General features: G+C 42.7%; 1 protein-coding gene across 5 annotated transcripts in view; it reads left to right on the top strand.

Moving 5' to 3' along the window:
• rbpms2 (RNA binding protein, mRNA processing factor 2) overlaps positions 1-12,786 on the top strand; it is a 42,764-nt gene extending 29,978 nt beyond the window's left edge. Inside the window, exons 4-7 of one of the 5 annotated variants that reach the window (XR_006085663.1) lie at positions 482-544; positions 1,442-1,592; positions 2,393-2,863; positions 11,711-11,769. Coding sequence is in view for 3 of the 5 variants with exons in the window: in XM_042342900.1 (XP_042198834.1) it covers positions 482-544; positions 1,442-1,592; positions 2,393-2,541; positions 11,711-11,803 (456 nt within the window). In the remaining 2 variants the exon portion in view is untranslated. 5 annotated transcript variants of the gene reach the window in all.
• The last annotated feature ends 451 nt before the right edge of the window (positions 12,787-13,237 follow it).

Genomic DNA, 13,237 nt, shown 5'->3' with positions numbered 1-13,237 from the left:
CTCCACACTGGCTGCTCTGTGCACCAGCCTCTTCCCCAGCATCAGATGTTTCTCTCACCTGGTGGCCTGGCCAACAATTCCCCAAATAAAAAATTGGTCATTTGTTTCATGCCTGTTTGTGGGACACTGTTGTGTGCGAATTGGCTGCCCACAATATATGCAGTCAATCCACTTTACAGTATATTCTGAATATACTGAGACGTCTGAATGATGAGTAGGCGCTATATCAAATGTAAGGATGATTATTATTATTTCTGAAATGTTGCTGCATCCTATTATACGTGTTGCCACGTTTGCCAGCAAAAAGTCTGTTTCACACTATTGTGTGAAGCACTTTGAGACATCCTCCTGATATGAAAGGCCTTGTAGCAAACGTAAGTATCTCGTGTATGAGAGTGCTTTTCTGTATTTCTGCGGTGACATGAATACCTGGTTCAAGCGGGATTAATCGTGAAAATAATTGGTGAAACTTCTCTTTCAGCCAGTTGGGTTTGTTACCTTTGACAGTCGTACCGGAGCTGAAGCTGCTAAGAATGCACTAAATGTAAGTTTATAAACCATGTCCATTCAAAACCCCACTCCCTTTCCTTCCAAACAATTTGAGGTGGGGCGGGGTGGGGGAAGAAAGAAGAGGGGAAGAGAGAATACATCCTCTTATGTCTGAGACGCTACCCCCAAGTGAAATGGCAACAACAACTTGCATTTATATAGCGCCCCTCTCAGAGCTGAAAGATGCTAAATAAATGCAGATTATTTTCTTTTTAAATTTTTTTAATATAAAACTATCACTGATCTGAAGTTGCATCCCACAGGGACTTCATTTACTCCAGATTCCTATGCTCGCTGGGTCAGACTTAAAGGTTAGATTTCGGGGAGCAGGCAGGCAGCGTCCTAGGCCTGGGGAGACGGCTAGTAAGACACCCTTGTAGAAAAGTGACATCTCCTACGAGCTAGCTTCCTATCTCCCCTTCTCGTAGCCAACCACTATGATGGTTTGAACGCAGTTACCGGTAATTAATGGGTGCCCTTGGGTGACTGGGCTTCAGATACTCCAGTATAAATGAAGTGCTGGGTTTATTTGTTTCCTCTTGGCTGTACTCAATGTTTTGGAGAAATATGATTGGGTGGTTAGCTGTCACCGCTCTACCAATATGTGGTCCTGCTGTGCCCACATTTTGGCATCGGCTCAGCTTTGCATTTTCTGTACAAGTGGCTTTGTTCAAACCCAGCTTTACTCATTTGTGCACTTCAAAGGGAATCTGGAGCCGTCCAAAATCTTAACCCGCCAGCGGATTTCTATCGTTCATGCACTGCGATCTCTTTGTGAGAGACTGCTTATCTGAAATGTGCAGTCCTAAGGTTGCCTGGATCGGTGTGAAGTGTTGCTATAAAGTGAGATGCTATTTTCCCCTCCGCCCCTTGTCTTTCTGTCTCTCCTCAGGGCATTCGCTTCGATCCTGAGAACCCCCAGACTCTGCGGTTGGAGTTTGCAAAAGCCAACACAAAGATGGCCAAAAGCAAGTTGATGGGGACACCCAATCCCACAAACATGCACCCTGCTCTGGGAGCACACTTCATTGCACGAGACCCTTGTAAGTATTGGCTCAGATGTTCAAGTTCCGTTACCAGTGTAAGCTAAATCTATCTAGTTACATTTTCTCAGTGACCGTGCTATGTAATCGGGGCCGGTAGTGTTGTCCATAAAGTGGGGACTGTTAAGGAGCATTGGTCCTTCTGCCCCTTTAGGTCCCTAGTGCTGCTGCCCACCACTGCACTTCATCCCGCAAATAAAACAGGATTCTGATCATGGATTTCTACACACCCAGGTATTCCCACCCCATGTGTGGCTGAGAGGTGCACTTCTGCGGGATGGAGGCCGGTGTCTATAATGAACTCACTTTTCTTTAAATCCTTCCCCACTCCCCCACCCCCCACAAAGAAAAAAATCTAAGATGACCCACCGCACCATTTGAGGACTCAACTGAACTGCTTTGGAATCTGCTCATTGATGCCACGTTGCTGGATCTTTTCTTGATCCGAGATCCTTGTTGAATGGAAGCCTGGCTCCCCAGTGGGCTTTTGAGAGACTGTTGGATTTATATGCCAATGATATTCTATTTGGAAGTTAATGCTAGATAAGGAACTGGGGGTGGGGGAAGTCACTCCAAATGAAGCTCAATTCTACACTATGTTAAATATGAAGAATTACAAGCTAAGCTGAGATGGAAATTTGGTTTCGAGACCAAAGTGGCAACATGTTCTTTGCTGCGGACTCCCTCCATAGCGTCCCATTGTGTTCTCAGATGCTCTCACACCTATTTTAGATAAAACTGATGGTTTGGTGCCTTCACCTGATAAAACTGCACTTGTTGTTTTCTCCCCCCAATTGCAGATGACCTTGCAGGGACAGCACTGATCCCTGCATCTCCAGAGGCCTGGGCACCCTATCCACTGTACACTGCCGAACTGACCCCTGCCATTCCACACGCTGCGTTCACCTATCCCGCAGCTGCTGCTGCAGCCGCTGCACTTCACGCTCAGGTAACTAATGGTAGCCTCGTCAGCAATACACCACTTCCAGCACCTCTCTGCACAGGGCACAACTTCTTCCTCTTGAGCCCAACCTCCCATGAACAAACCTTTGGTACCTAAACTAGATTCTTACTAATACACTAGCCAAATGGGCTGCATCATTGCCAACTCATTGCCTTGAGTCAAGATTTGCATGGACCACTCTACTTTAGCAGGTCTAAGGGCAGTAAAATGACTAATGGTGCAGTAACTAGCCTAGAATGAGCTAGAAGTGCATTTTCTGGCGACAAAGGAACTTCCTGGATACCTGGAAGCAAGGCTGGATTACTAAGTAAGTACCTTTTCCTCTTCAATGTTACTTTTGTTCAATAGAATTATTTTAATAAAACTGTGGTTCCACAATTATTTAACAAATGCCACCATTTCCTCTACAGCAGTGTGTTGGGATTGGCTCTGAAGGTTTTGGGCTGGGATTTGTTTCTGGTCTGTAAATGCTGGTTCAACACAGCCCTAATCTTGTAAAAGAATTAACAGTCCTTATGACGCGTTTGCTCATGTCTTGTCAGTCCACGACTCTGTTACAACTATATTGGCCACTTTTATCATTGGATGTGATCTTTGGCAAATGAGCACAAATTGGTATTTTCAGTGTTGACCACTCAGGCCTGTGCTAAATAATCTTAAACTTCTGCACAAAGAACCACCTCTTTATTCCATCACCTGTGGCTATCCGGCTACTTTTTGACCGGACACGTGGTAACAAAGTGTGCTTGAGAAGTTCTCTCTTTGTGTGCCCTGATTTTCTTTTCCCCAAGAAGTCCATTGATGGCTTCCAAGCAACTGAAGTCTCTTAACAGCCCTTTATAAGGAGCAGTTGGCAAGGTGGACTGAAAGGGTTGTCTTCCAAACCTGAATTATTGCTATGTGCAACCAGTCAATCATTTGACTCCTGTTGGTATTAACATCTAATTTGCTTGGCTATTGAAGGTGTCGATGTATTCATTGGCTTGTCTAATGCAGAGTCTGTTTGCAAAGGAACTGTATCAGCCACCCAGTGCTTCTATGCTCATTAACATTCAGGAATAAGGATGGAATCGATGCTTGAATTTTAATCATCCCTAGATTATGACTGGCTTCACCAGTAGTAATGCCCCTCAATGGAAGAACCTACAATTAATCTGTTGTACAATGTACAGGGTGTTCACAAAGTCCTGTTACCCCCATGTGCATTTTTTTTCTACAGAGCACTGACCAACAACTGAAACCTGTGGAAGAATGATGCTAATTGTATTTAGAGGTACTTAGTTGTATTCAGTACAAGTGTTTAACTAGATCTAGCCATCCAGAGGATGGGTGAGAGTGAGCGCCATCATTTTTGTGGCAGATAATGATCCGTCGCCATGTTCGGTATAACGTCGATGGAGTTAGTGAGAAGGAAGTTGTCAGACATGGTTACACTCGACTCTTCTGCAACAGAATATAAATTTGTGGTGAGAAAAAAAAACGAGCGTTGATAGGACTTTGTGAACACTGTAGGTCTATTACTGTTGTATATTAGATCAAAAACTCTGGCAAAGCATGGTATTCCCAATGTGGAAAGGTGGTGCTTAAAGGGGCACAGTCTTGGAAGTGTCTGGCAAAGCTTGTGAACACAGCACAATGCCTACTTAACACGTTGCTTCACTTGCATGTCATAGTAATGGCGCATGGCACTTCTCCTTTCCTGAGCAAGCTTGGCAAATGCTTCATGAACATGGTGCCCTTTTAACTACCTACCTTACTGCTTTCCATTGGCTTCACCCAACGTGGCTGGCTTTTGAACCCTATTTTCAGTTCGTTTGTAAACTGGTGCAATTGCTCTGAGGGCTCCTGTAACCTGTATAACTGGGTATGGAGTATCTGGTTCAGGTTAACATTGGCTTCTGTGGCTTTTGCATGGTTGTATCCTGGAAAGTCTTGGCAGTTTTTCTAACTGTTGGAAATTGCATCCCAAGCTTCTGTGCAATTAAGAGCTCTGCCATACTTAGAACGGGAAGAGCCCAAGATGAACTGATCGAAAATGGGTAAATTCAGATCAAATCTGCGGAGACTTTACATCAATGAGTGAGTAGTAAACATATGGAACAGGTTCCCTAGGGGACAGTGGAAGCAGAACTGCTGTTTGTTTCAACAATCAATTAGATGGATTTCTGCTAGAAAATATCTCAGGATACAGTATATAGTTTGGGACACAAAAGGTCAAACGACTGGATGGTGGAAGGTGAACTTGATGGACCTTGGTCATCCTTCACCTAGCAAATTCTTAGTTATGTTCTTAACTGCAGACCAAGATGCCACTAATGGCCGCCCATCTTGTTGGGAATGTTCAGACTGAGGGTAAGAACTCTTCCCATTCTAACCTAGTGAATATGATTTCAGTCTTTCTTGTAAACAGTTCCTCCTTGAGAAGGGAGGAATTGTCCTTCTAAATTCTTGCCCCTAAATTCCCAAATGTGCACAATCCCAAACTTCATAAGCAGCGAGGGCTTGCAGGTAAGTGTAGTGTGAAATGTTTCCATTGAGTTTATGTGGACTAACTAACGTTCTCTTTCTCCCCTTCCCCTTTCCCCTAGATTTGTTGGTTGGATTGCAATTCTGCCTACGAGTAAAACCTTTACTGTAATTGCCTGTGTGGCATTGATGCACTGAGTGGAGGAATATAGACTTCCTTACAGGAGGGTCTGAGTGTTGTCTGTGGAAACAAAAGACTTGGAATGTTGTTGATGTGTGAGGACCCAGGAAGAGGTGCATGGCAGCAGTGTGGCGTATTAGAATGAGAGACTTTAGAATGAAGGGCAGGGAAAGCATTACTTACAGTTCCGTTTCTTTGAAACACTTGGGAAAATACTGATGCTTAAATATTGCAATAAAGATCACGATTTGCTTTCACAACCCAGGAGTTATTTTGGAGCTGTTAATGCTAAAGATTAAAAGGCAGCTTTGTTCTGAGAAACCCATTTTTGTAGCAAGTGCTATGACCATGATGCTTCTACCTCATGTGTGCAGTAATGTGACAACAACCTAGCACTGCCTGAACTAGGGGCTAGAGCACTCTGCTTTGTACAGCTTTCTCTCCTCTTAGTCTGAAGCATATTTGGATGGAGAAAGATGGAGTGTTCAGACGGTGCTGCAAGTGTGGTTGGCTAGTCCTAAACTCTGAGCTCACTTCCAGGGTTCAAGTGACTTTCTACATGAAACATTGAGGGGATTGAAAGGGCTTGCAGTGTAGAAATAAGTTAACCTTGTTCAATTTGCTGCCAACTGTCAGAGATAGGAGGATAGAGTGCCTCAATTATACTTTAATAATCCTCACATTCAATATTTGTCTAGAACAGGGTGGTCCCAACTGGCTAATTTCATTCCCTTTCCCCTCCCTCCATTTTATCTGGCCCATCCGCTCCCTCCATAACCTATAAATGTTATGTTTCTGGGAAGGAAACCCAAATGTATTGCTTATGCAGCCAGCGGATGTTCCTCAAATAGGGCTTCTGGCCCTCGGCAGCCAAAAAGCTGGAACCCTCCCGCCCCCGGCCAAGAGCATCAAATCAGATTCACCAGCTTCCTTGGAATTGTGTGTAGTGACTATATGGAAGGCTAACATAGCAGCCATGTGCAGTGGAAGATCCAACAAACAGCCATAATAGTAATCCTTACATTTGATGTAGAGCCTTTCTTGTCAGATCACAGGATGGACTGTAAGGTGCAGTGACTGTAATTCATAGCGAACCCAGCAACCAGTTTGCTCACAGCAATATCCCACAAACAGCTATGAAATGAATGACCCATTTTTATTTGGGGGGAATTGTTGGCCAGAACATTAGGAGAGAAACTCCCTTATCTTTGAAATAGTCCTTCAGATGAAACATTAAACCGAGGTCCCTTCTGTCTGATCTGATGGCACTATTTGATAAAGAAGCATTTCTCTGTGTCCTAGCTGACAATTCCCCAGGTAAAATTGGTCATTCATTCAATGGCTGTTTGTGAGATATTTTGCAGGCCTCTGGGGAGAGAGCGGGGGAATGGGATTGATTTTCAAAGAGCCGGCACACACGATAGGCCGAATGGCCTCCTTCTGTGCTGTATAATTCTGTGATATTGTGCACAGCTTGGCTGCTGAGATTGCCTACAAAGTCACAACACTTTACAGTAAATCGCTTAACTTTTTGAGCTAATAAAGCTCTATATTGAGTGCGACGATTAGATTTTTTGATCCCAATTGGCTGCCCTTTTGTCATTGTACTAACCAAGATTTGTCTAAACGTAAAGCAGATTAGAACTGCAAATGCTTCCTGGCTTATCTTAAACCAGTGAAATCAGCCAGTCTTTTCAATGAACTTTTTGGAAGTGTACCTGCCTTTTTCATGATACATTTTATGGTTGAACAATGTGCTTAATTATACGCTACGGATTTTCTTCACAAAGTAGAAGCACGGCAGAGCTGGAGAGGTTGGATCTTAATTTGATAAACCGTTCCCATAGCAAAACATGAGGTTAAAGATGAAAAGGTCCTGCGAAGCGTTACACTGGGTGAACTTTCAATCGTAGTGTGTGTGAGAACTGGTGCCTGGATTGCTCAGACTTGGCTGGAACAATTTTAATAATACTTGTGTTTGATGAATGTCTTCAGGACATCCTCCATGTGTGGAAGTGCTTCACAGGTCTTGACTGTAAGATAGTGACTGTTTAGTGAGAAAACGCAGCAGCTAATTTAATTTGCACGCAGCAGCATCCCGCAAACAAATGACCGTGGAGTGAGTGACAACGTAAATTTTAACTGGATGATTGTTGGCCAGGATGTTGGAAGAAACCTCCCATTTACAGTACTGCCTGCAGGATCCTTAACAGCTGCCTGAAGAGGCACTAAACGGACCTCGGTTTAATGTCCCTCAGCACTGCCTGGAGGCTGAGTTCAAACTCCTGATGTGGGACATTTGTTCATTGATTTGAAATGAAACGGCCAGGGCCAAACTTTTAAGACTTGGGTTTAAATCAGCCTCTTTGTGATCTAAGAGTTTTATCCAAACTGGTGTTTAGCACCTGGACAGGACAAGGTCAGTGCCGATTTGCTAACATTGTCTCAAACCGGAGTGTAGGAAGTTCATTCGTTCCTCTTGACTTTCCTTCGCTTTAACCCCTTATGTGATTGTGCTGTTTCCCATAGTATTCTGAATATCCAATTATATTAACACAGGGCACATGTTGTCCACATCTTTTTCTTGTCACCAATTGTTTTTTTAAGCAACTTCTCATGATGATTCTTTCCCAGCCTAACTAGCTAGCACTTCCCTCCGTTTGGCTTGAGTCATTGAATGCTACTGAAGCAATCTTGGCATTTTGATGCCTAAATGTTCCTCGCCAAGCTTCATTGCTTGCTGTAGGTGACCACAGTGACCAACTTGTGGACAGCAATGAAGGAAGATAAGAATAGCTGGGCAAAAAAAGACAAAAATATCCATCTGTTCTGCCTCCTACCATCCTACAATGATGGAGAATTTCAATAGCAATTAATTCTGTAGCAATGTCCCACAAACAGCTGTGAAGTGACTCGTTTATTTTTTTTCTCTAGATTATTGACCAGGCCCTTAGGAACCTCTCTCTCCAAATGGTTATTATGCTCTCCCTTTTCTATCTGAAAACCTTTTTTTTGTTTTTTTTTTTAAAAAAAAGCTACCTTTTTGACCGTGCCTTCATCAATCTCTTTACTCGTGTATTCAGTATACTTAAAGTGCTGCCTCACTGCTTTACAAGAAAGATGCTAAGTGCTCGTCCAAGGATTTTTAGCCACCTGGACAGGCAGACGAGATCTCAGCTTGAAGGGCCACATCTCCTATAATCAACGCTCCCTCAAACACTGGGCTGAGTGTCAGCCTATATTGTACGAGCTCGGAGTTCTGTCATGGGGCTTGTATCCACAGAGGCGAGAGTGCGGCTGAACGAGCTGGCTGACACCTGGATGATGAACCATAGCCACAAACACCAATTATCCTCTTCAGTCTGGTGAGGATGTCTCAAGGGGACCTTCTAGAGGTGCATACAATTTTAAATGGGATTGAAGAAGTAAACGTAGAATACTTTCGGATACATCAAGACAGTAAAACAAGAGAACACAGGTTAAGCATTGCAAAGAACAATTTCAGGACTGACACCAGGAAGCTTTCCTTTACCCAAAATGTGTCATTTTACACTGTCCTGTGAAGCGCTTTGAGACATCTCAATCTATATCAAATGCAAGTATTATTAATCAACAATTGGAACAGGTTACTAGGAACGGTATTTCAGACCAGGACACTGGGAATCATTTAAAAAGCTCGGGTGGGGTCGGGGAGGGGATGATTTCTGGAGGGATGAGCCGAAGGATCATTACCCTCAAGTGCTCTGGGATACTACCCTACATGAGAGGAGCTACATAAATGCAATTTGTTGTACTCAATATATGATCTGCAGCATACTTCCTGGATGGACATCGTGGTCAAGACATCCAAGTGAGCGAATGAGCCCTCAGCCACGCTCCAAACTTTGCTGGGCTTAGAGGCCTCTTGGGGTTCAACCTGATCAACAATTTCATGTAGGAATGGGTAGAATGACCTATTACCAGAGTCTGCCCCCACATTCTGGAACTCCATCCCTCTGCCTCACCCCCTCTCACCTCTTTCAAGTCCCGTCTAAAGACCTTCCTCTTCGGCAACCCCCTGCCCTCCACCCCTCCTGACTCCAACTCCCAGCCCGGGTCCAAATGCACCGATTGTCCAGTGACCTGGGACATCTTTCTGATGTGAAGGGTGCTATACAAGTGTAATTTTTGTTGTAAAATTAAGCCATATCTTGGTGCTCTCTTGCAATGTGAAATGAGGGTGTGTGTTTTCTACGGGGGTTTGCTCCCAGATACCTCCTGCCTCAGACTTGCTTTAAATACAAAGGGTAACAAATGGCTTCTGTAATGTGCAGCTTTGTGCAGCTTGAGAAACCAATTAAACAAATTGCCCACTGTAGACCCTGTGACTTCTCTGCATGCTTTAGAGGCCAGGTTTCAAAAGCATTCCAATCTCCATCATTCTTTCCTGACCTGTTGTAACTTTTCTCTTGGCCTGGCAGTGTGCCCAGCAATTAGATATACTTTTTTTTAAAAAGCACAAGACTTCATTGCTCAAAGCGCGTGTGCCTCAGCTTGCGCTATCTATCGTTCACTTAACAAGACATAGGTCATTTTCAAATGGGATGTTCTCCTGACGTGAAAGCCACTATACAAATGTAATTTGTTGTTGCTTTTAAGTATCATAACTCAAATCAAATACTTGAGTGCTATTTTAAAATGGATTTTTTTTAATATTGAAACATGAACATTTTTGGCCTTTGAAAGTTGGTCATCGTATACACCTCTAAAGCTGAGTGCTCCAGTTGCAGTGTGAATTGAGGTGTGTTAAGTATTTCACAAGCTATAATTAATAATAATAATCCTTGCATTTGATATAGCGCTTTTCACATCTTCTTGACATCTCAAAGCGCTTCACAGAATATGCTGTAAAGTGAATTGACTGTATATTTGTGGGCGAACACGGCAGCCAATTGCGCACAGCAGTGTCCCACAAACGGTCGTGGATTGAAAATGACCAATTTATTATTGTTTTGGAGGGATTATTATTAGGCTCTGTGTGGAATAAGGAAACTTGCTCATGGTTTCGCCCTGAACCCAGGTGTCTCGCTTGCAAAGCGAGTGCTCTAACCACTGAACTACAGGACTCCATAGCTCTAGCCAATTCTCTGGGATTCCAACAGGGCATATTAAACTTTAAATGGCAGACAGATTAAATTTTAAACTTGCTTTTTTTTGTTTCAATGTTCCGCTCTATTGCAATCTGAGGAAACTTGATAAAAATCCTTCTGGCATAATTTGAATATGGGTCCTTTTAGAGAACAGAAGGAGTTGGTGGAGACTTGTGGAGTATAAACACTAGCACGTCTTGCAGTGATTTAAATTTGGATATTTATATTGTTTGAACCTATTACATCTCATTCAGTATAATTTCAGGACACTAAAGTGTGTGGGGAGAACAGAGCTACTTCACAGGTGGAACATTTTGTAAATTAGCTAATCTACCACCAGACTATTTCATTAGGATAATGTCTTTATGCCAATGTGCTGAGGTTTTTTAAACACACATTGTTGTTTTATTTCTGGAAGACTCCATTGACTTCCTAAATAGGTGGTCATGATGCTTACAGGAGGAAGCCATTCAGCTCCTCGAGACTGTTCTACCATTCTGTAAGATCATGGCTGATCTGTACCTCATCTCCAAATACCTGCCTTTGTTCCATATCGCTTGATACTCTGACCAAACAAACATCTATCCACCTCAGTCTTGCAAATTTGAATGGATCCAGCATCCACAGTCTTTTGAGGCAAGAGAGTTCCAGATTTGTCATAATTGGCTTGCAAGCAGTAATTCCATTTTCTATATCGCCCCCATCCCAATTTGTCGGACAACCTGATGGCCACTCATCACATCTCAAAAGGGTGAAAATCCCAAGTGGATCCACTGGGATTTGAACCAGCGTATATAGTGCAGAATTTAATAGAGTGAGGCCCAAGGTAGATATCAGCACTTGGTCTCAGTGTAACTTTATCAGGTATTGTATCTTGTCTTTCAAAGCCCAAATTGTTTCTTGCAGATGCGCTGGTACCCTCCATCTGAAGCTTCTCAGCAAGGATGGAAGTCCCGTCAGTTTTGTTGAAGTATTTAGTAAGTATCCTACAGTCAACTTTAGGACTGGTGGGGAATTGAGTCTTTAGCATTCACTGTTGTATCAGCTAAGTTAGTGTCAATGACCATCTATAAACTTGCGATGTGTTTCCATGCTGGAATGTATTCATACTGCAACATTATTGGTAATGATGTTGAATGGAGCTAATGCTTGTGTATACAATTTTTTTTTTTCTGTTCACGTTCCAAGGTTAAAAAAGAGCTATACAGACGCACACCCCAACCCATAAAAACCCTGAAATATTCTTTTAAGGGCTTGTAACTATGTATATGATGCCTTCCAATTCCAGTATTGATTACCCAACTGGGTGTTGAAGCCTTTGTTTAGCTTGTAGAATGATGTGTTAACCATATTTCATTTGAAACTCTTTCATTTCTAGACTGCCCCTATCCAAGACATTGCTTCTCCATCGAGTGCTGTGCAAGGACAGACTGGATACGGGATTTGTTTTCAGGGTCACTTATGGGAATGAGCTTCAACTTTGCTTATTCCAACTACCAAACTTGGGAGCTATCTTTTGGAGGACTGTGGATTGAAGACTTTTACCGGTGGATTTTCACGCGGGAGAATATGTAATCTGACCCAATTAAACACCTGGTGCAAGGACCAGAGCAGCATGGTATCTTCCTGCAGAGCTGCAGAATCCAAGGTTAATATTGAATTGACGAACAGCTTAAGGCAAGACCATGTGAAATATGGGTGGCATGGACTGAATGCTGCATCTAATCTATTGTGTTTTTTTTGTATATGTGTTTGTACCTTGCAACCCTAGTCTTTAACCCCTCTTCCCCTCCCCTCTCTCATCTCGTGCCTCGTTCCCTCTTTCTGTTGACCTGGTTTGATGATTTTATAAAGATGGTTTGCAACAAAAGGTGGTTGACTAGTAACCATTTCAAGACTTTGTTTTAGGATTAAAAGCTTTTAAGCACCAGTTTCTTATTGCCATTGGACACACCTCCAATCTCCAACATCCAGTTGACAATCAGGAGATCTCACCGGTATGATTTGAAGTTGCCACAGCCTCAGAGATGGCCTCCCAGCTTGCTAACGCGTCATCTTTTCTGAAGAACCGATCGATCTTGCCAAATATCAGCTGTTCTTGTTTAAAAGTATTTTGAACAATATTGGGTACAAGTATTTTTGTACTGGTGTGATGAAGAATATTTATGCATCAAGGATTTTTTGTGCAATTAAAAACAAAATTGTAATCTGTATTATAACTTAAATGTTAGTTCAGTTGATATTGAGTTTGGAAAAAAAATCTGATTATAGCCCATATGGTAGTTTAAAAGTGCAATTGTATTGTGTTTTTTTTTGCTTACTTTTGCTTGGTGTTAAGTACTTAAAAGTATTAAGAGTGGTTAATGCTTGTGTAAGGACTGCAAGATTTATGATGTACGTTGCTGATCCTTCTAGAATGTGAAACTAGATTATAAAGACTGAATGTTAAATAGTTCCCGTAGTTGTGTATGATTCTGTGTTGGGGAAACCTAGGTTGATACAAAAGCATATTCTAGCTGTGTGTGGTTCTCATGCTGTTTTGACCACAGTAAATGTATTCATTGGCATTGTTAGTTTAGTGACTACCGAAGAGAATAGCTGAACATGATGGAGTCCTGACGTGAAGGCAACTAACCGGAGCAATTGGCTACCCGTGCACCTCTCTCGCCTTTCATTCCAGGGAGTAATTTGTAACGCATGTTCTGAAGCCGCACTCTTCAAATTTTAAATGGTGTTTTACTACCTAGCAGCTTACTAAGTCTCATTCCAGCACTCGCCTCACAAGTGAGAGGACCTGGGTTCGATTCTCGGGCAGGGAGAAACTTTAGGCAAGTTTCTTTATTCCACATACCTCTGTTTACCTAGCAGTAAGTCGGATGGTGGTTGTCAATCGATTGGCGGATTG

The sequence above is a fragment of the Callorhinchus milii genome, unplaced genomic scaffold, assembly GCF_018977255.1.
Source record: "Callorhinchus milii isolate IMCB2004 unplaced genomic scaffold, IMCB_Cmil_1.0 Scaffold22, whole genome shotgun sequence".
NCBI classification, from domain to species: domain Eukaryota; kingdom Metazoa; phylum Chordata; class Chondrichthyes; order Chimaeriformes; family Callorhinchidae; genus Callorhinchus; species Callorhinchus milii.
The sequence above is the reverse complement of the archived record's forward strand: the minus strand, read 5'-3'. Positions and strand labels throughout refer to the sequence as shown.